This window comes from Pipra filicauda, unplaced genomic scaffold, assembly GCF_003945595.2.
Source record: "Pipra filicauda isolate LSUMZ 115617 unplaced genomic scaffold, ASM394559v2 scaffold25_size4600443_pilon, whole genome shotgun sequence".
Lineage (NCBI taxonomy): Eukaryota > Metazoa > Chordata > Aves > Passeriformes > Pipridae > Pipra > Pipra filicauda.
Genome location: NW_024104376.1, coordinates 172,698 through 196,611, shown reverse-complemented (window position 1 = coordinate 196,611; position 23,914 = coordinate 172,698). Strand labels below are relative to the sequence as shown.

Genomic DNA, 23,914 nt, shown 5'->3' with positions numbered 1-23,914 from the left:
ACTCACCTATAGGTCTCCTATTTACTTAAACTTTTGCTCTGTGTGCATGTGACTATGGAAAATTTAGCTTATTGTAGGACTGAGCACTCTCAGTCTCACAGAGATCGGTCTCATCAGCTCCTCTGAAGCGTTTGGCATGTTTTGTGCTCTGCACAGTTTCCTTCTAGTGCTAAGAGAAACTCCCTGATGGGTTTAAGGGTACTGGGTTTATTTTGGTAGCTATTGAAGCGGTTTCTAGAAACTTGATGAATGCTTTCAAGAGGCGCTGGTGAGAAAAGCTTTTGGGATTTCTGTGGCTCCTGAGGTCATGCTGGTTTGTGAACAGTAGACGGCAGACATCTGACGGCGGAGAGGGCCGGGAGAGGAGAGCAGGTGTTCGTGCAGATGTGCTGTCACTGAGTCCTCTGTTTCTCTTGTGCATTTTACTTTTTTCTTTGGAAGACAGTAAGAACATGTCACAAAAGGAACTGTTGTTTGTGTTCTGGGGCAATACAGGATTTTGTGAGCTCAGACATACTCCAAATGGAAAAATGTATAAACCAAAAAACTACTCCTCTTTTTTTCCTAAAAAAAAAAAAAAAAAAAAAAAAAAAAAAAAGGGGCAAAAAACCCCAGGCTTGACTTGTGCCTCTGTTCCTTTGGCAGGAGAAACAAAACCTGCGGTCATTGACTTAGAGATGGTTAACGTAATTGAAGTGGAAGGGTTTCATTTGCAGTGCCCGTCTGTAATGATAGCTTGTGAATTTTAATTATAAAATGGTTTACCATGGCCAGAGTTCGTTGCGTTCCTAGTAATGTATCTGTGTCCTTCTGTCCCCCGTCTTTGACAGGAATTGGTGTCTAATCACAGCAACAATCAGGGCTGCTGATCACTGAGCAGAGGCGTTTTAGATAATCAAAAAGATAGTGTCTGTTGCCTTTGATCTTTATATCAGTTTTAAAAATGTTTGAAAAACAGGTTTTGTTTTGCTTTTAATCTTCTAGTATGCAGAGTAGTTGTGCAGTGTGTGTAATAGTAATGCGAAGGATTTGCGTTTCAAGCGTTCAACATCTGACTACCAGCTGCTTTGATTCGCTAGTGATTGTCTCGGGCAGAGCTGCTCAGAGCTGGCTTTTACTGAAGTTCCAAAGGTCTGATACTGGGGACCCATTGCAGCCGATCGGGTGCCAGCTCGGCTGAGCCAAACCAGCACCGTTCAACACCGTCAGGGCTGGGATCAGTAGCTGTGTGTTGTTTCCAGTAGCAGGAGGATTAGATCAGCATTACAGAAAAGTAGGAAGAAATACAGGATCTCTTGCAAAAGGGCAGGAGATGGGGTATTTTTGGAAGTGTATTGAGAATTTGCTTACAGGTGGGATTGGACCTGCACCTGGCATTGAAGTAGTCAAGTCCAGGTTGCAACAATGAGAGACAAAAGTAATGGAAGGTTTTGTCCATTCTGTGTTTATGAAGCTTGGTTACTTTCATTGCAGGAAAAAAAAGTGATAGTAAATAATTAAGTGTTGTAGTTATATCTGTCTAAAGGAGACAGTAAAAATTACTTCCAGTTATACTTCATTAGAAGTCTAGTGCAATGACATATCCAGAACAAAAGATTGGTATAATTATTTTTTAATTTCACTCTTCCTTGGCTTATTTATTTCCAAGTTTCTTGGTGTTAAGAGTTAATTATTTTAGATTGATAAAACAGTCTTTACCGAACATTACTGTGGAAGACAATTTGTTATTTCTCCAGAGGTATGCCATGATTAAAAACAAATTTTAGTTTTCATCTAGCGTAGAACTCTGCTATGAGCCAAAAACAACTTGGTTTTTTTCCTAGTTGCTTATAAATGCATGTCAAAGTATCACATAATACCTACCCCACCTTGTTTTCTTTTTACAGTGTACAGATGTATGTCTTTATACATATGAGATGTTTAATATTTGTACCCAACAAATTATTTAATTGAAATAATTTTTTTACTTAAAATTTCTAGAAAACATAAGAGAACCAAGACTCACAACTTTGCTTTTGTAAGTTATTTACTTTTTGCGCTTTGTAAGCGCTTTTGGGGAAAATGGCCTTAGTAATCTCTTGAAACGTGTTTCTTGGTCATGATAGGATAACTTACACTTTGGAAGGAGATACACTGAAGTTTTTCTATCCCTTCTCGATGGATTTTTAACATGTCATTAGAAATGGAGTCTTACCTTTCTCATACTGGAGTTAGGATATATTTTTTTTCTTTCTCTGACTTTTCATTGAAATTTTACTCATTGCAAAAATGAAATGCAAGCTCATAAAATGAATATTATGTGGCAATATTGAAGCTCCAAATGTTTTGCATAATCATTTGGTTGTTCCGTATAGGTTCCTTATGGGATCCATAGGATCCAAAATGGCAGATTGTTACCAGGTAGTCTCCTTCCTGTAATGACTGTGTAGGCATGTCTCTATTGTCTTATGTCTTAAATGCTACTGAAAATAAATGGATATGATTTTGCTAAAAGATATTGTAATCAGAGTCAAAGGAAGTAATTTGATATGGTACCTTCTAAGATAACACCTTTACAATGAAAATGTAGTAACCCCCATGAACTAAATCACAAAGGCACTATTGCCCTATGTAACTTTGGTCTCTAACCTATGATGTAAAAGACAATTGGATGATTGTTTTGAGCTTAGTTGACCAAAAAAGAATGTATGGAAAAGGATGTGAAAGGCTTTATGTTTTAAATAAGGAGGGGAGAATCTTCATGCTAAGATCCCTCTGCCTGCTGCACAGTCTGACTGCAGGAGCTGTGGAGGGATGCAGGAATTTTGAAAAGGACTTTTAAACTGTGTAAGTTTGTCCTGTACAAGGGTTTCTCCTAGTTTGAAAGTGTTTACCACAGATGGAGCTCCTGATATATTTTCAGACTATTTTGCATGCACCAGTACCCCTGCCATGGCATTGTGCACGACCTGAAAAGCGTGGTCTGGCTGCAAAGGCAAGGTCAAGCATGATAAACAAAGGAGTGATCTTATATTGAGAGAAATTTAGCAAGTCCTCTTTTGTGCTGTGATATGGAAAGTGTCCTCCATTGACTCAGGAGGTGCGACTTGAATTTGCTAAGTGATTTGGGATAATTTGTCACATTAGTAATGAGATGGTTGTCAAGAGATATGAGAAAATAACAGACAAGGTAGTGGCCTAAATCTTTCTTGCATGAAATGGAAACCCTACTTGCAGCTAGAGAAGATGGAGCTAAAAGGGACCTTGAACAGCTATGTAGACCTTCTTCATATCCCAAGACATGGTCAGTTATTACTGAAGTGATCCTGACAGATCTTGGCCTAACCTGTTCTTCAAAATCTCCAAGCTCAGAGATTGCACAGCCTCTGTGGGCAATTTGTTCCAGTGGTTTCGTGATAGATGAGCTGCTCTTTACAACAGGTAGACATTCCTTGAGCTGCAGTTAACTGTCTCTTATGTAATCTGCAGTCAGATTTACACCTCTTTCCTAAACACATGTTGACATGTGAATTTTTTTACCTTCTGATAAGATCTCCTTCTCTGTCCTTTGAAAGGAAGAGGGTAATGCCAGTGTAAGGGTTATATGTTAGTATGTAATACCTTCAAGTTCACAATACCTTTGATTTGAAGCTTATATTATCTGGCTTCCAAAAGAAAAAGTAGTGGAAGAGGTTAAATAACATGAAAATATTTTTTGGTAACAGATTTTCAGAAGCATTTGATAGGAAGCATCTGTCATTAAAAATAAGGAAGAAGGCTTCATAGCTCTGAAAGTTTGAGTTATTAGCATGCTTTGAAGCAATTCTCATGTGATTAATTTCTAACATAGCTTTGTGACCTACTTACTTGAGCAAAGAAAACACTGGTCTTTGTATTGCCAGCACAGATACACAACATTTAGGTCCTTGGAATTTCAGATGGCCAAAATATTGATGTTTCATTAAGAACATGCTTGCAGGGTAGAGCAAAACTTAACTACGTGTATAATGTTACTCTCACTGAGCATTGCTGACCTGGTTGAGAAAAACAAACCACGAAAGCAGAGAGACACAGTTGTCTGCTACTGTCTTTTCCAGCAGTCATATGAGTATGCCTTACCATAATCCATGAGTGCAAACATGGTAGGTTTGGGGTTCTCACCTACAATCTTGCTGTAGGGTTGATTTGCTGACAGGTTTATTCCCTGAAGTGGTTCATGCTGGTGTCCAACCAGTGCCAGTGCCACTCCAAGGGAAGTGGGGGAGCAGTAGTGCTGGGGATGGGTGCTGATGAGACATCAGCTACTACAATGACACCTCTTTTGAACTCCTCTTTTATTGTTTTTCCATCCATTCTCATAGTATTTGGTTAATGCCATCTTTTCTGGGAAGAGATTTTGCTTCAGTTTATGTGGTGACTGAACTTTCAGCTATTTAAAAGTGTAAGGGGAAAAATATATAAGAAAATATCAGAGCAGCTGTTTCCCAAAAATGCCATCGTGTCAGTCCTCTTAAAATCATACTGCTAATCATGGTGAGGTTTACCAGACCCAAAACCAAACCATGACCTAAAAGAAAACAAAACCAAGATGATTTCAAATGCTTAATTTTAATAGGTCTCTCAAGGAACAAAAGGTATTGTGAAATTTTCCTTGGGACACCTTTGTATTTAAAGGATAACATAACTTAGTTATTTTATTTCATAAAATGCAATTAACCCTAGAGAACAACACACAATTTTCCTGTTTTGTATAAGCTGCTATGTAGGATTCTCTTATAGGAAAAACTTTGAAAATATTTAAAGAGTACAAAACAGTAAGTTTTGAGAAAACAGCAGATACCTGCATATGAGCTTTGACTTTAAGGACCCTTACTAATAGAATATTGAAGTCTAATACATTATTCATGGCTTTCAGATTGGCAGTCCTCCATTTACTTACACATGTAATAATACATTAATTTCTTAAATACTTCTGCATTTCTGGATTTTTTATAATTTGGTGCTCTGCAGAATCTCATCAAAAAAACTTGCTTTATTTCTCCATTAATTTATAGAGCATCTTAAAGTTTTCTTTCATGCTTCACATTGATTTGACGCCTTCCAGTATAGCAAACCAAGTCCTGCTGTTGCATGTAGATTAATTGGAGTCCTTTCCTATGCAAACTGACCAGCCAGCCATGAAAATGTCACTTGGTTTCTGAAAACAAAGGCCTGCTTCTGTGGAATAACTACAGCTCCTGGAATGGGGCCTTGGAGACTTCAATACGTTTCTGCTAATGATCTCTTGATTGTTACAGAGGTAAAGCCAGGGTTGTTTCTTTGCAGGATGTTATCACAGCATGCTGCTTCCTTTATTCTTTTTTCTCCCCCAAAAGAACAACTCTTTTGGAATTTGTTCTTTTTTTCCCTTCATTTCTTCACGCAGTCTTTTTCCTCTCCCTGCTTCCTTCCCTTTCCCAGAGCAAGAATCTGAGGTTTTGCTCCTTTGAGTGGCTTGGGGCTGAGCTGCCTGTCCGGTTGCTGCTGGCCTGACAGATGTTGCCCTGTTTCTTGTTCACACAGTCCTGTCAGATTCCCCCTGGATCAGTACCTCTGGCTCCTGCAAAAACAGGTGCTTTGAACTTCAAGAGGCAGAGCCTCCTGGCTGCCGCTGTGACAACCTGTGCAAGAGCTACAACAGCTGCTGCTTCGACTTTGATGAGCTGTGCTTGAAGACAGGTATGATGGTCTCCTGTCCTGCACTGCCAGGTGCTGCTGACACCTGGTTCCTGCCAGTGGTCAGGACCCACCTGATAAACCCTCGCTCCCTGCCATAACCTGCATCTCCTCCTCACCTCGCCTTGCTGGGCAGGCTCAGCTCAGCCCAGAATGCAGCCCATGTTTCCTTGCAAGGAGCAGTAGGAATGAGCATCTATTGTTCCTTTCGGGGAGGGGCAGAAAAAGCAGGGTACTGTTCATATTACATGAAAAGTAGATCTTCTGGTACTAAATAAAAAGCAATAATTAGTGTTCAGGCACCAGTTTGACCTCTAGGCTACAATTAAAAGCTGTGGTAAAAACTGGAGGTTGGTCATTTTGTGTCAGACATCCTTTTTTCCCCCAAGTGATAACTTAATATTGGTGCAATTCAGGCTCATTTGTGGCATGAAGGTGCGTTGGAAGCTGGGAGCATTGAAGGAGTGTGGGTCTTCTTGGAGCAAGCCTCAGATGACAGCCTGGGCTTGCTACCCGTGCCCCAGACTCTGATTTCCCGTTTTCAGGATACTTATAATGCACTGGTAGAAACATTTGACTTCAATTTATTGGACCTCGGGGGATGGAAATACAGCAATGGGTTCACTTTATTCTTTTTTTTGCCTTTTTTTCCCCCCCCTTGAGTCATAGTCAAGGAAAACGTCGAAGACAGCCACAAGTTATATTTTACTTCTGAGCATAGTGCATCTAAATTATTAGTTATACCCTTCTTTTTGAGTTTTTGCACAGTGGTCAGTTGGCACAGGTGCCTTTTACTTTTGCCATTAAACTTTTTCTTGCTTTATTGAAGTATTACACTAAGCAGCCAGAAGAGAAGTCTGATGATTAAATATATCATTGCCCATGGTTGTGCCATGTTTAAAAGTCCTGATTTCCTCAACTCTGTTTATGAATATATAATTTTCATAGCTCAGTACCAAAAAATGGTGAGCTAATCTGGTATGAAAAACAACTTTAGTTCCAGGCCAAAAAACTTCTGATTTTAGACTGATGCTGTTTCACCCCCGGTGTAAATGACTGCAGAATGAGAGGCTCTTTTTGAAGACTTTCAGCTTTCAGCAAGATGTCTGCTACCAAAGGGTGGATTTTCACTTTTTCAAGTCTCCTGTCTGCAGCAGACACATGTTCACATACGTGTATGTGTACCTGCATAGCACTTGGAACTGTTGTGCTAATTCTCATATATCCCCATAGGCATTTATTCAGGCAATTATCACATGTGTAATCTGTAAATATTACCTACTTACAGAAAGAAAAGCCCCAAATGAAGGAGAAAATAAGATAAAAGACATTTCTCTGATATGATGTGGGTTTTTTACTGGGTGGATGTTGTCTAAACTGATTTTTAGTTTCTTTGTTGGGCCTGGATGTGAAAAATCATCCTTAAAACCATAGGCCCTGTTCCAAAATGTAGCAATGTACTACCCTTGAGAGAGCACTCGATTTAGACAGGCCCTTAGATCCTAACTTCATTTGCAAGATGAGAAGAGCTGGAGTGTTTTACTGGAAGAACAGCCCTTGTTTTCTCGAAACTTTTCAATTGGTGCTGAATCTTGCACTGTGAGTGAGGAACTGATGGGAGTAAGGCATCAATTTGCATCGACATAATCTCTTTCCTACTTTCTCTTATTTTCTGTGAATTGAGCTGGGGACTGTAGTAGTTGTTAGGAAAAGAAACGATCATCCTAGAAATACCAGGATTCTTAGTTTGTGCTTCAGGCCCCACCATTTATCTGTCAAGATTCCTTTTTGTCTTTTCTTTACACACTACTTCTGGCATCCAGATTGTACAAAGCCTGAAATACAACACCGGAGGGTAGCAGAAATACACGTGTATTGGGTGGAGGAGCTCTCCTGCACTTGCAAATCACGAGTCTTTTTTGGTTTTGGTTGACATACTTCAGAGGTCTTGAAATCGCTAAAATGGGGCCATAAGCTTTACACCCAATTTTAACGGCTAGAGCGTTGTCATTGTGGCTTGAGTTGCTACTTTGTTTTGCTTACAATCTCTCGTTCTTTCTTACAATGTGAATATTGTAGCTCGGGGCTGGGAGTGTACCAAAGATCGCTGTGGAGAAACCAGGAATGATGACAATGCTTGTCACTGCTCTGAAGACTGCTTAAGTAGAGGAGATTGTTGTACTAATTACCAAGTCGTTTGCAAAGGTACGTCTTTAGTCTTTCTTCCTTTTATCTTTCCAAACCCAATAGAAGGCAGCCCTGTGGGTAAAGGGTTTTCTTCTAAAGGAAGAACACTCCTTGTTCTGAATTTTTTTTTTTTTTTGGGGGGGTGGGGAGAGCGGGGTGGCGGAGAATGGGGAATTGAATTTGTAATTTTATGGATACTAGCAGAGCAAAATATGTATAATTTGTTGATCGTAGAAGGACATTATCTCTGCCTGTAGAATTAAAATTATGGAAAGAGAATAGGCGTAGGAAGATGAAGAAGAGTTTAAAGCAAAACTCTAAAGTGTTCAGATGCATTTGTCTGCATCACAGGGAGAGCAGGGATATCTGATGATCTCAGAAGGAATGGAGCATTCCTAGATACGTTATCTCTGTCCCGAAGACATTTCTCCACCCCCACCACAAAAGCTCCTGCTCAAACTATTTGGCCTAACACCTGTCGGCTTTGTTTCTTGTGGGAGAGGAGTTGCAAAAATACAAGGGCTGTTACTCGCACGTGGGTGACATGGGCTTCAGATGATCATGACACACCATGGCTGCAGAACACCCCACACTGGTTGGCAGGTGGATGGGCTGTGAAAGCTTAACTTTCATCCACTACCCCACTCTACTGCCTGTGTAGTGTGTCTGCCATTCAGACCAGATCTTCTGATCCTTGGTAATGAGCTTTACAGGTTCTGCTTTTGTATCTCAGCTAGTTCTTAGGTTTTTTTCATTCATTAACTTTACTGGGGCAAGGGTTACAGTTTGAAATTGTTTCTTCCACACCATTTTGGACAACTGTGTATGTTCACAGAATGATAATGTTCCAGATCCATACACTGAAAATGGGCTTTTTTGTTTACTTGGGTTTCGCTGTTGGGAATCCAAGTGAAATACATATTTTCCAACAAATCCCTGTAGATTGTTCTTCCCCTTCTCAAAGAAACCCGAGGCTGAGACCACTTAAATATTATTTATGTTTTCAGTTCCTGCCTTTTTTGTGAGCTCCCTCTCACAAGGATCAAGACAGAGGAATTTACGTCTCCAGCTTTAATGTACATAATCTTTGTTTAATTGGCTAATAACAAATTATCTGAACGACCCTGGAACTCTGACAGGAGTAATCCTTATGTGAGAAAAGTGTTTCCTCTTTATTCATGCCTTTGCCTTTCTGAGGATAGTGTGTTGGTTGTTTTTTTTTTTCTTGGAAATTGTCCCTCCACCTCCTGTCATGGTCAGTTGGAATTGCTTGCAGCACACATTTCCTGTAGTTTTTTTTCTATGATGTTTTTTGTTTTGTTCTTTTCTTTGAACTGCAGTTCCTTTAATAGTGCCAGGTTTAGGAAGCAGGCTTGTTAGTTAATAATTTGTTTTTCAATTGACCTGTGAAAGTGCAAGTCATGAGCCACTCTATAGTCAGCATTCAGCAGTGAAAACCTTAAGAAAATAGTTGATTACATGAAGATTTTAACTAATCTAGCTTTGAAGGAGTATTAATGCTTTTTTTAGCCTGAGTCTCACCTGATCCATGAGCTGATCAGCTCTCTAAACAAGGTGGAAACTATTTAGAGTTGTTTTTCTTCCCTAGAATGAATTTTGTTTTGTGCCTTTAGCCAGCTGAATCAGCTCATGGAGACATCAGAGCTGGGGGAAGGAGGATGAGAATTCACAGCCAGAAGCAGCACTACCTGTTTTTGACACATCAAAAGTAAAAAAAAAAAAAAATTAAAATAGATGACCACTGTGAGTAAAGCGTTCCCACTGTCTCTTGCGGTCAGAACTGCTTTTAACTCCAGTTTTAAGAGCTACCTGTAGGAGTGCTAGTTTGAATATTTTTATTGAATAGAATATAACCAGATCACTTGTTCAGCCTTGTGAAAAGACATGCTCATTATTCATGGAAAGTATGACAAGACAGTCTGTTAACTGGAGCTAGACTTGATTTTTTTTTATATATATATTTTCTGTGAAACCTATAGCTTTGTCCACAGATTTTTTAATTTTTCATTTTTTGAAACTCCAATGTGACTTTTCTGGCAGGAGAAACCCACTGGGTGGATGATGACTGTGAAGAGATAAAGGCTCCTGAGTGTCCAGCAGGGTAAGTGTTTTGCATCCAACTACAAAGCCAAACGCAGCACAGCCAGTGGTCCCCAGCTCTGCCCACCACACTTCTGCAGTGGCCCTGTGATGCAGGCTGAATGGCTGTGGGTTGGATGCTTTCCTGAGCTTCACCATTTGTACAGTTAAGCTCATAATATCGTAAAACATTTGCCTTTAAGCTGCTGGGTGAGTAGTGTTGCATAAAATATGGGTTTGAACTCTTGGTCTTTGATCACCTGCTGCTGAGCTTTCCTGCTTCACTTACATGGGGAAGGTAACAAGACTCATTTGAAGTCAGTAGGAAGGCTTATGTCATTCTGCTTGCAGTAAAATTCATGTTAAGCCACATGTGAACACAGTTCAGACCATTTTTTTTTTAAATTGAATTTATTACTCCTGGTGTTATGCTCCTAAAAGAAAGGATTTCTAAATTGCTATGGGATATAGACTTCACTTAGTGAGGAATTTGAGCACATGAGAAAGTAAGCACTTTTGAAACCAGTTGTCTCTATTATCCCTAAAGGTAAGCATCTGCTCAGATGCTGTGTTGGGTTGCAGCTCAGCCTGTGCTGTTAGGAGGATAGTTTGGAGGAGCTTCTCTTGGTGACAGTGGCAGCTGCTTACCCCTGCAGCAGTAAACACTAAAAGCCCAGGTGTGTCCGTCCATGACAAATCTTTGCCTGCTTGCAATCAACTCTCAATAGCAAATAAAAAAAAATAACAAAATAACGAGATACTATCATCTTTAGTATGTGAGGGTGAGCTATGCCTCACAGAGCTCACTCAAAATGCTACATGGACTTCTGTTTGCAAAGAGAGAAGACCAGCTGTCATGTGACGTGGTTTTTAACTACAGATAGTGTGCTAGGGTGGGTACTCATGAATACTATTTTTTTTCCTTTTACGTCTCCTTCTATAAGCACTTGCCTTTATGGGCTATATGTTTTTAACTGCTCAGGGAAGATGTTTTTTAGGTTGGATATCAGTCCTTTCACTGACTGTGAGTGAGCACTGGGTTTTACTAAGTGTGAGTATTATCAGCTTCTGCCGGTCTGTTAAGTACACAAAGAATTATAGACATATAGTACATACAGTAACTGTACTTCAGATTCTCTGGAGTCCCAGTGAGTAAGTGGAAATAAAAAAAAATATTTTGAAATGCTGGTTTATACTCCTGCTGCTTTTGCTTCTAGCTTTGTTCGTCCTCCTTTGATCATCTTCTCTGTTGATGGTTTCCGTGCATCATATATGAAGAAAGGGAACAAGGTCATGCCCAATATTGAAAAACTGAGTGAGTACATCTATTTTTTTACAATGAATGACAGACAGTCTCTTGCAGCCCAGTTGTTTTCTTTGTTCATTGAGCAACGGAATGTCAGCATGGAGCTGAAATGGCAGAAGTCCCCTTTGGTTTAGATGGTATCAACTTGAAAGCAACCTGGTTAATGTACACAGAAGAGTGGGAAGAGCTGCTGGTTTGGGAAATGCTGCTCAGAATTGGTGACCTTCATGTGGTTTTGTCAGCAAAGAAGTGCGTCTTCAGTACATGATATGTATCATACACTCTTACAAGCCAGGTGGGAGGTGCCCACAAAATTTTCCCCTTGATTCAGAAATGTCAGAGGTTTGGATAAGTGACTGTAGGAGCTGTGGTGGATGCCTGTTAACTGGCTGGGGACATGCCCTGCACTCACCTCTGGGGGAATGGACATCCACCTGGGTTTGTGGAATACTGGATGCACTGCGTATTTAAACCTCTCTCTATAGCATGGTGTTTGTATGTGTGCCCATATCCTTGAAAGGTGTTGGGTTTTCTTCCCCCTTGTATTTGTGTAGTCATCTATGGTTGGACTCAATGATCTTAAAAGTCTTTTCCAGTCTAAATGATTCTAGTGGGGACTGAGGTCAAAGCGCATTGTGAAACTGCAGCATTAGTGTATTTATTACTTAAAATAAACCTGTGTTTTCTAACATTGTTTTACTTAACAAAATATTTCCAATGACTCTGGATAGAGACTAGCTCAGAAAAGAAAGTCTATGGGAATGCAGCTGGTTCAGTAGTCATCTGGCTGCATTATTTCAGTTGTTTACTGTGGAGTACAAAGAGTGCATGAGTAGATTTACCACTGCCCCTACTGCTGACCACTGCTAAGCAGCAGAATGTTCATTTAAATTGGTTAAAATTTAACTAGTTTCTGCATCATTTTGAGTCACAGAAATTGCTTCCTCTGTTTTTGTTTTCTGTGTCTGAGAACTTCGTTTCCTCATGTTTGCATTTGGTATTGATTTTTCAGGATCTTGTGGAACGCATTCCCCTTATATGCGACCTGTCTACCCTACAAAAACCTTTCCCAACTTGTACACCCTTGCTACTGTAAGTCCCTGGGAAGGATTTTTTTGATGACAAAATGTTGTACTGGAGTAGAAATGTGGGTTGTGGGAAGCAAGATTAACAAAAAAACATAGAACTGCTTCACTGTCCACCCTTTTTGGTCTTTAGTTATGTGAAGTGTTTTCTTCAGTATTTTGAAGTGCTGAGATGGAGTGTATCTCAGCATTATACATTGTCACAGTGCTCCTATGTTTTCTTATGCCTGCTTTTGCAGTTATTTGTACTGCTGCATAATTACACGTCAAAGTTTTCCTAGGGGAAAAAAAAAACCACCCCTGAAATCCTACCCTGAATACAACCGGCAGTTGTTCCTTCGTTGGAGGAGCTGAAGTCAGTAGGGCTGACTTAGCAGTCAGCGTACAATTTACAGCTGCTGAGTGTGTCTGGGTGCTGTGTTGGCCTTGCAGTAAAATGAGCCATCACATACCCCTGTGGCAGGGCTGGCAGCCAGGCTGTCCCCACACTGTCAGGCACACACACCATGTGACACTGACAGTGCTCCCAAAGCTGGTCTAAGGGAGTCTCTACCTGCAGCTGCAATTTTTACCCCTTTTTTTTTGTGCAGCCACTACACAAATATTAAATGGATGAGAAAGGAGGGGATGGACAAAGAAAAGGTAGGGATGAGAGAGGGCCAAGAGAAAGGAAGAAGAGCAGAAACTTAAATTGCTTTTACTGCAGAGCAAATTGTGATATAAAGCCATGGCTTTGGGTGGCCCCCTTCACTTATTTTCTGTGAAAATAACTTATCTCACAGAGACTCTCATGAAGATAAAACATTATAAAATGGAAATACTAAGTTTTACTCTTGCAACCAGAGAATGAATTACTATGTCCAGAAAGGGCATTCATGGAGAGGAACTGAAAGTACAAATCAATCTTCTCTTCATACATTTTTACCTTTTCCTTGATGGTCTCGAACTAACTTTTAACCAGTGTGAAAAACTTTAAAGTATTAAGTAACAGGAGTTTTTAATGTTCTTAGCACAATTCAATCATCTGCTGCTTTCATTACTATAACCAGTTTTAAATGTGCTTATCTGAGAGTAAAAAGCTTTTCTGATGTGTAGTTACAAAGATACTTATTTTAAAACAATTTAGTGGTATTTGCAGATAGCTATGAAGAACTGTATTTGTGTGTACTAGGGTTTTACTAATTAATCTACTTCTGCACAAAGGGACTCTATCCTGAATCACATGGGATTGTTGGCAATTCGATGTATGACCCAGTGTTTGATGCCAGCTTCAGTCTTCGAGGGCGAGAGAAATTCAATCACAGATGGTGGGGAGGTCAACCAGTAAGTTTCAGACTCCCTCCTTTCCTCCTCCCTCTCCTCCCCTCCCCCTGTGCTGTGGAACATAGCCAATAATAATAATTAGAAAAATACATATGTGAACAATTTGTACCTAATCCCCACTCCCCCCAACCCCAATTGGCCCTCTGTCTTTCAGTTTAATGTAATGTTTTGAGTTGGTTTTTGCTTTTCAGAATAATAAATCCATTGACTATGGAAAGGTATTTGCATTGATAAGTATAAATTAGATGTGACTAGGAGAAAAAGCTCATTTGAGGCAGCAGTATAACACTATGTTTTTGTTACTACGGCATTATGTTTCCTTTTCATTATGGGTTTCTCAGGGTTTTGTCCTAGCAAAAGGTTTTGTTCTTGAGCAGTTTTAGTATAAATGTTCTGTCAGCATAGCATGGCAAAATGTTATAATTGTTAAGTCCACAAGCTATCACTGTTACATGACTTACTGCAGAGGCTGTGGAAGCTTGGGAATTAGTTTCTGCCTTAAGCACAGCAGCAGAGGTTGAACTAGGTCCCCTCTCTTAATTTGGTGTTGGACTTGACTTCTCTAGCTCTGAATCCTTATTCTAGGCAAGGAAATGGACTCCTTCAAAGTATTCTGTGTTACTACAGCTAAGACAGTCCCCTTGTTTCTGCTGCACTTTCCCCTATTACTGTGTGCTGTGGTGTGCTCAACAAAAGAGTGTTTAACTGAAAATAGTAAGTTTTAAGTGCAAGCAGCCAAGGTGCATGCACATTTAATTGCACTGATTGTTTGACCAGTTAATCTCACAAAGAGTGGGATGATAGAAGTGAGGAAATTGGAAGGCATTTGGGAACACCATAATCTGTCATTTCTGTTTGCTAAATTGATCAGTCTCATCCCCCAAATCTCTTAAGACAGGAATATCCCAAGAAACTAAAGGAAGTTTCTCAGATGGTTTTAGACTTAGCAAGTGTGTGTGTGTTATTTGTCTGCACGTGGTTTTAGTCTGCAACAAATATGAGACATGAAAATTTAGGGCTGCAGGCAGGCGTGTGACAGGCAGATGTCTGGCTGTAGCTGAGCCAGAATGAGGTATTTGTGCTTTTGTAAAATCTGTCAGTGAGCATAGTCACTCCCTTGCCTATCTAAGACCTGAGTTTGGCATGGGTTATGTGGAGAGGAGAGGGTGAGTCGAGCTCATAGACAATCCTATGGCTCAGCTGCTGCGTGTCAACTTGTTAGGCAGCTGTAATTTAATTATGCACTTTTAATTTTGCATCTTACATTAATTATTATTATTAGGTAGGAGTTAGTGAAGAACTAACTGTTGGTGCTTGTACAAATCTCTCTTTTTAAACTATGATATTTTAAAAGTACAATATAAGTCCGTGAATTCTTCATCACCTGCTGTGTTGTGTGGGGAACATTGTTAATTCCCATACCCAATTGTTAGCAACACCTATGCTATTTCAGAGAAAAAAAATTTTCTGGATTGTAAACATGAATCATGAAAAATATCATCTGAGAAGAGTTCAAGAAAATTACACAACAATGGATGACTGTATGCTGAATGAGATCCTCAGAGAATGAGGGGAGTGTTGTGGACCCAAGTAGGAATGATAAAATAAACCAGCAGATCTGAAGAATTTTTGAAAAGGGGAAACACACAAATAATGTGATAAACTGGAAATGTTTTTGGAAAATTGGAAGCAAATGCATAGAGATAGGGCTGGTTATAATTCAAACCCCATACACTTAATATGAGGGAAATCCATAAGTTTGGCAAACCTGACAGATAGGGCATAATAGCCAGGTAAAGAGGTGGTAGATCTCTTGCAGAAAAATGATGTAAATGATATTCTCTCTGCATGTGGAAGAATTGCACATTTGATTGCAGACTTTTATAAGAGAAGAAGTTATCTCCATATATACATATAGATTAATACAGTTAGTTTCTAACTCCTTTTTATAATTTTCCTAAATATGACATTGTCATAGAGTGTCAAAAATAGCTGGGCATTGAAGGACAAGACATTACAATTAAGGGGGTAGGAAAGGAAATCAGGTCTTGTCTGTCATATCACATATTCAGCTGGTTCTTTTTATATCTTGGGTCTCAAACTGAAGTACAGTAAAAAACTGCAGAGTGGTATGTGGTTTGCACAGGATTTGGAATTATTTTTTTGTCCAAGAAGGCAAGAAAAGTGTCAGAGACCCCCAGCCTTGTATTATGATCAGAACTGCCTAGAACAGAATGTTTTTTAACAGTGATAATTTCTGAAATACTTTCTTGCTCCTGAAGACCAGCTTATCATATATGGCTTTATTAAAATGTGGAGGGTGTGGTCATCTTTCTTTCATTGTTCTAATACTCAGCCTTTTGCTGGGAAACATCCAGATTACCATGGACATCAGCGTGATTTGGCAGATGAGTATCTGAATGGTTCTACTCCAGGAATTATGAGAAAATTAATAGCATTAGGAAAAGGAGAAGGGGGGAGAAAGTAGTTTGGAAGTGTTTCAGGGTGCTGTAGCTGGTTGTGGGACTTCCTGAAATCCAGTCTTCTCATTTAGTATACAACCTTGATTTATTATATAAGCTTAAAACCACCATGTTTTCAAAACAAAAGCGTTTCATAGGAAACTGCTCCAAAACCACTCCTCATATTGCCACAGCATCTCACAGAAATGGTGAGCATCAGGGCCCATGGGGGAAACTAAGTTTACTGCTCATTTTCATGACACTGACATTCTGTTTTCATCCCAAGTAACTTTAAGCACTAAAATTAGGCCCCAGCTGCCTTTGGCTTCTGTTAAGCAGTAGTTTTCCGTGTCTTGTTTTGATGTAGTAAGTTTAAGCTTGCACTGCTGACAATACACTGCTTTTTTTAGTGATCTCTCATGATCCTTAGAAATAAGCCAAGGTCAGCAGATGAAAGGTATAAAACTGCTGGTCTGTGGTTAGTGGGGACAGAGAGGCTCCTTCAGAGGGTAGGCCAGCTTGGATTCGAGTTTGGGTCCAGAAGACGTCTTGCTCTTCAGAAATATCATAATTATAAAAGTATTGATGGTTGTTTAGGGTGCACTGTATGTAGCTTTATTTCCACTGTCAACCTTTTAAGGACCACAACCTTCAAAAAGGGCCCAGTTTGAGATGATGAGATAATCCTTAAACGGGGCCAGTAAGTGACAGCAGGTTGTGAAGGTGTCTTTAAAGTCTGCAAAGGTATGCCTGCAGACACTAGCCATCAACACCATGCATCTTAACTTGATATTCCTGATTTTATCCAAATTTATACATCAGTAGTTAGAATAAAACCATTATTGGAATTTTGTTGATTTTGCCTGTCTAACTATTACAGAGGGAGCTTCAAAAAGCTGTCATCTGTCCTTCCATCCTGAACACATTTTGCAGTCTCTTGGTTGATCCATGGGGGAAGCAGAAAGAGAGATGTTTGTAATTCTGTTTTATAAGTATTTCTTTTTATACAGCTTGAGCCATGAACAAGCAACAGGGCTCTTTGAGTCTGTCTATTTAATTAATAGGCTCCATGTACAAAAATCTTCTCCTGAGCAAGAAGGCAATGCTTAGTTGCCAAATCTGTGAGAACCTTTATGTCCTGATAGAGAGTAAGAAGTGTGGAAGGGGCTACTCCACGTTTTACTTTGACAATTGCAAATGGTGCAGGAGTGGTAATAATTTTGCATTCTTGCACCAGTCTTGTACATGTTTCTTTAGTGGGAAATGCTGTGATTTCCCCTTTCCCACCTTTGCCTGGTTGTGGAAAGGATTTTCCGTTCTTGCATTACCAGCTCTCCACTGCAGTGAGTGTATGCACTTCCTCTGCTCCTGACAGGAATCTCCTTCCCTACTTGGCAAATGGGAGCGTGTTTGCATGACCTGGCCCAAGGGCTGGACTTCAGAGCCGTCCCTCCCATCAGCCCTGACCCAAGATATGGTCCTTTCATAGTGTGACAAATACAGGGCAACCTCTGCAAAGTTATGGGCTTTGTTTACCCATGGAAGATTAAAACTAGGAAGGTGTCCCACTTTCTGTGCACCTTTTTTAAAGAAAATTCTGCAGCTGCCTTTAATAACTCCTTTTGAAATATCTGTGTGCAAATGTGTCTAGCAGTCAGAAGAAGGGAGAACTTTGGACTTTCATGTTCCATATGGCATTGACACCTAAATTATTGCTTAGCCTTGTATTCTTTCATCCATAAATAAAGGAGGAGAATTGTAGTCATTCAACACAGAGGATATAAAAATAAAAGTAATTCCACTTATACGATACGTTTAATTTATATTTATAAAAACATGTATATTATTTATTTGGACATTTGCCAGTGTACTAGGGTTGAATGTCATTGCATAATTTAGCAGGTCTTTCTGCACTGGAAAAGCTAGATAATTTCCTGTGGCGTGGCATGGCATGAAGACAAAGTGGTTGGTCTCTGATTCTTATTTTTTTAAATATTTATTCCTCTCCTCTCTGCTTAAGCAAATTAATTCAGAAATATGGCCTTTATACTGCTTGCAATACAATAAAGCTTGTCACATATGCAAGCCAGGAGTGGACATCTGCCACTGTTAAACATCTGACTGTAAAATTCTAATATGTTAACAGTTAAACTCAATGTATTTACATATGGCAAATAACATAAGCTCACAAATGGTACAGACCTGGCGTCACCTAACACAGTAAACGTTATAAGTCACCTAAACTGATGTGACCAGCCACAGAGTGTATATAACACATTGCATTTACATGCTGAGTGCTGGAACATCTAGAATGAATTAAATTCAGGTCTGTGACTCTAAGCAACAGGGAGGAAATGGAACAATAACCCTTATTTGCATCTTAATTTCAATTGTTCTGAATGGATAAAGTTGAGAGGGCATCTGCTAACTTTTTTCTTCTATCCTACCTTCTCCTATGACTTGTAGTCTGCCTTGAAAGACAATGAGTTTAATTTAAAGACAGTGAGAGACCTTCACTGGTGATTAGGCGGCAGTAAGCGTTTGCTGCTAACTCTTCTCTGGAGTTACTACCCTGTGGCTGAGGGTGCTTGTGCGCTCCTATGAGCTGATCCAGTCTGTTGTCTAATTTTACCTATCCATTAAAGCATCTGGGCAACCAAGGGCACTTCTGGTAGAGATAGCTACCACTAGGTTAATCAGCATTAACTGTCACAACTCTAAACCCCTGGATATTTGATTTAAACCTTGTTCAATGCAAATAGAAATTCTCCCACCTGGGTGACTGCTGCTTCTCTGCGTGCTTAAAGATGCCTCTACAAATGTATTGTTACGAGTAGCAGCTTTTAGGTATGATGGTGAATAGTGTTGAATTTTCTTAGTTTGGGTTTAAATAAACCAAAGGCTTCCACCCACCCCCACCTTAAAAAACAAAGGAGGACAGAGATCCAGTAGTGTTTTGTTGTAACTTTGAGTTGAATCAGGCTCTGCCTGGCAAAGTCAGAATGGAGTCATTCAGATGTTGTGGACAGATATGGGCCTTTTGATTTGCTGATTTTTGACTTAACAGATCCTTGTCTTAGCTACTGAGCTTATTTCAAGTGCAGCAGACAGGTCTACTCATCCAAACAGTTAATGCCAATGTAAATGGCTGCATTCCTGAGGTGAAATACCTGGGAGCAGGGCAGGTGCAGCTTTTCCCTCTCTGAAGCCAGTCTGAGTGCTTTTAGACCGTCCTTACTGCTCTTAGAAGTGTATTGCTCCTAGTTCAGAAAGCGTGAATGCTGTTTTCGTGTGACATTCATGGAGCACACTCTATGCTCAACATGAATAAAAAATAGCTACCACTTTCTCACAGGTGTGCTGGCTACCTTGGCAATGTACGAAGGATCCAACTATTCATTTGCCAGAGGGACGATGTCTTTTGGCACAGGTTGAAAATCATTGGCTAAAATTCACAGTGTCATGGGTAAATTCAGAGTGCTAACAGCCAGGAGCAGTGCAGGACATCTTCAGCTGCTGAGGGTGGAACTTGGCTGGTCTCATTTAGCCAGACAGGCAGACTGGACTGTTTGGACCTGTGTAGGCCAAAGGACTAAAAAGTCAAAGCAGAGTTAGCAGATGGTGAAATCCAAGCACTGAATTCCCTGGACTTAGTTTGTTGGTACCTTACCAAAGATGTCTGCAAAATTATTTAAACTTGCAGGAACACATGCTTTCAAATAAAAATAAATCTCTTCCAGTTCTGTAGGGACAATGGTTTTCCAAGCAGAGCAAGACCAAAGAGCATAACAGCAGTGGAGCTGACATACCTTGTGCTGAATTTGTATTTGACCTCCTTTCTCTGCCATGACTGGGTTCTCCTCTAGGAATAAATCTGCAATGCAAAGAAAAATGTAATTACTTTAAGTGTGGGTCCTTTTTCACCTAGGAATACCAGGAAACAGAAAGAATATGTAACAAATAACTGCCTTAGTTAGACACAGGGGCCAGGCTGAAGTTATATACCCTGTGCTGATTTATATGGCACAAACAAACATCCTTGTATTGCAATTGCACCTCTGACTGCAGTGTGTGGACATGGTCACTGGATTGTAGGCACATGTCCTCGTCTCTCCTGTACACTTGCAATCCTTCTGTCTCATACTTTTAGGGCAAGTATCCTGTGAGATTTTGAAAACAATATCCCTGTTATTCAACCACAAACCCCAAATTCCTATACAAATTCAAAGCCATTTTTCCCCTTTTTTGGCAGCTACTTTGGAGGCACATTGTCTTGTTATCCTTGTCACCGTGCAAACCATAGTGCTGGTGGAAGGCTTGTGCTGTAGGGGCTGGGGGAGATGTTTGGGGGACTCATTGTTTGGTGACAGCTTGAATGAATGTTAATATGAACAAAACCTGAAATCAGACTTTCGAGGAGAAGCACCTGAAAACAGAGAAGAGTGGGCTGCAAATCTGTGACCATTCTGCCCCTGCTGCATTTATTTAGGAAAATATCTTTTCTATAGAGCTACTCTAGATGTATTATTCTTCCCTGGAAAAGAGGATTCATTACTAAAAATTTAGAATAAAATGAAAACAAATGACCCTTTATAGCTGTGATTTTAATTTAACTGGACTGAGTCCAGTAAGATTTGGTGGAGGAGATGAGAGGTAAGGGGTCTGTCCAGGGCACTGGAAAGGCAAACAAGACCAATTTTCTCATAAATAACATTACAACATCCAAATTTAATAGCTGTTAACTATAGCCTCATTGTGCAGATGATCTTTCATCAGACCGTGCTGAATTTATTTCAATTAAGACTGATGTGTGAATAATTCAGGCATGACATGAATAATACATGTCCAGATAACAGTTTACAAGTGCCTGTTTAAACAAGGTAGAGTGACTTAGATTGCACTTTCAAAGAATGGATTTAAAGTAAACTAAAGATTTTGCAATTATTAAGTAAGGGAAGTCCACTTTGTCTTGAAGTGAGGCAGTAAGAGAAGGATGATGAGGATAACCAGGGGTAGGATATGGCTTTCGTAACAGAAAGATCAAACAAACCAGGACTAGTCATGTTTGAAAAGGAATAAACAGAGGGGAATATCATGAATGTTGCACAGAAGTGGGAAGAGAAAGATTAGTAACCTGTTTTCAAAGTATGAGAACAGTACCCTAACCCCAGTGAAACTGGCAGGCTTTAAACCAAACAAAATTAGAAATTCGCTCTTACGGTTTGTGACTACATTGTGGAACTTTCTGGTACAAACTGATTTATAGCCAGAAAAATTTATGAGCATTGAAGAATTGAAAAAAGGGTTAAAAAATTCATGGAGATTTTTTCTGTCATTTCCATCAATCACCATGTGGGGTGAGCTCAAAAAATTCTTAAACATCTGTGGAGGAAGGTGTGTCTCTCTGCTTTCTTAACACCTGCTGACTTGTCTGCTCCCTTTTTTTGTGTGCTCTTTTCTAACACAATTTCTGTTGATGGCTACTGATGGTACAATACGGGAGAAGAGGGACATTTGTGCAGACACTGATTAGTGTTTAAGGTATGTTCCTTTCTAACTGAGTATCCTCCAAAACCTGAACAGCTGAACATTAAAAGGGTCAGATTAGTAATGGCTGGGTTTTGAAAATTAAATTATATACTGGAGGAATTCCTGGTCGTGAATCTTAGTACTTTCAATTAAAAGCAACATAAAGATATAGGGGTGAAAGTCTGCAGCACAGCAGCTGACCCACTGCAGCAGAGTATGCACAGTCTAGTTAATCCACATTTTCAAATTAGGACCGCAGACTGAAAACTGTAATTTCCACTTCTAGGCTCAGGGTAGAAGAATGTGTCTTGAAAACATTTTCTTTTGATTTCAGAGATTCATTAATGATCTGAGTGCACTCTAATCCTCTTATATTTTCCTCATTAGATTTGGATTACTGCAGCCAAGCAAGGGGTGAAAGCTGGCACGTTCTTCTGGTCTATGTAAGTTCCTCTGTTTTCTGGAGATTTTTAACTAATAACTCGGAATTAATTTGATGTAAGTGTTTATTAAGTTGTTTTCCTTTCTCTAAGCATTTGGTAGCTTAGAGACTGTACCTGTAACCCTCTGTTGTTTCATTTGTTCGATGTTTCTGATGACTAAAGCTGATGCTGCATTTTGCTGCTTTAGATTCATGCACTGATTTTTAGCAGTTGTCTAAAGAAAAAATGTGTAATTTTGTGAAAAATTACTTTCATTTCACAGTGTGGTTTTTTGCCTCCTTAGTATTGCTAGCAATGTTTCCAAGTCCTCTGAGAGTGGAAGACTCTTACTGTCCTCTTTGTTAGCTGACATCACCAGCCTATTTGACTCAAAGGCCTGACTCATTCATTTTACAATACAGTCTGACCTTTGAGTAAGATATCCAATTTCTCTTTCTTAAAAGACAACCCTGAGGATCTTTGTTGTTTGTTCTTTTGTTTAATGATTCCAACCTATTTTTCCTCATCCCAACTAAAGCTACAACCAAAAATGAATGCATTTTATAATTTTTGAGTTCTGAGGAATTCATATGGATCAGTCTCTCCACTACATTTTAGTGGCAGGATCTCAGGAGCAAAGGTTTAAAGTGCATGATTGAAACAATAAGGGGATTTGCCTATTTTTTTGTGATTCCATTAGGCATAATACTCTTTACTGCTCTAAATATCATATCATATGGACAGAATATAAAACTAGGTTTGCGACATGATTTTCTGACAGAGCTTCACTCTGGTGCTCTACAAACCAAAGAGATCAATGTGATTCCTAAGCTCTATAGCTACATAATCTCCATAAACACCCTGGCCAATGCATGCTTGGGGATATAGAATGTTACAGAAGGTAACCAAGGATATGCCATCTGAATGGCAATAGTAAAGGAGTGAGACAGCCACTTCATGTATGAAAGAAATATATATGCCTTAAATATATATGCCTATGTATTATTTAGTTTGGAACATAGAATGTTTTTAGGGAGAATTTTCAAGCAAACTCTTTTAGGAAAACAGAATTGTTAAAAAGATTTTAGTCAGAAATTAGTTAATTGCAATGATGGATTTTTTTATATTGCAAAATTAATAAAAACATAAAAATTGAGCAGTACCCAAGATTATGATTGCACTTTAAAATATTGCCTTGTTTGCAAATTTTAGCATAAATTCTCATTTTTATAGTTGTTTTTACAACTCAAAGTTCTCCATGTTGTTGGACACTGAGGCCACTGTTATTTTACAAGGCATTAAAAATTAATGTATTTCCAAATGACTGTTGACATCTCTATTTCTCTGTCAGATGTTTCCAAAGAATGCTGAATTCAATTCAGCGTGGTTGCTCTGATGGTTGTCTTTGATTCCTGTCTTGGGATTCAGTTATTGATCTAATGGAATCTGGACTGACTATGCTATCGTATTAAAATAGCTGTGGTCGCTGACCTGGATAGTTTTCCTAAGATGACCAAGATATTTGGAGTTTTAACAGCTGTTTATAGGGTTAGTCATATTCATAGCATGAGCTTGGCCTCAGCAGCCAAGTGAGAATGGCTATCACTATATAAACAGTAAACAGGATGTGTTTGTTCTGCAGAGTGAGAAGTTGTCATAGTTATGCAAATCATCGTGCTGATGGCCTGATGTTTCAGATTACTGATTCTGATTTACACCAGCCTAGCCCTCAGTTTGGTTACTGTTAAGTCTGTGAGAACTTGTCCAGTGTTTGCAAGACTACCAGAGCAGGATGGTCATTTAAAC

The 23,914-nt window shown here is 39.4% G+C and overlaps 1 protein-coding gene across 1 annotated transcript in view; it reads left to right on the top strand.

Annotated features, from left to right (window-relative positions):
* ENPP2 (ectonucleotide pyrophosphatase/phosphodiesterase 2) overlaps positions 1–23,914 on the top strand; it is a 72,784-nt gene that overhangs the window by 17,263 nt on the left and 31,607 nt on the right. Inside the window, 7 exon segments of the mRNA XM_039382175.1 lie at positions 5,542–5,697; positions 7,774–7,899; positions 9,943–10,003; positions 11,199–11,296; positions 12,300–12,379; positions 13,576–13,695; positions 22,074–22,129. Coding sequence (XP_039238109.1) covers positions 5,542–5,697; positions 7,774–7,899; positions 9,943–10,003; positions 11,199–11,296; positions 12,300–12,379; positions 13,576–13,695; positions 22,074–22,129 — 697 coding nt within the window.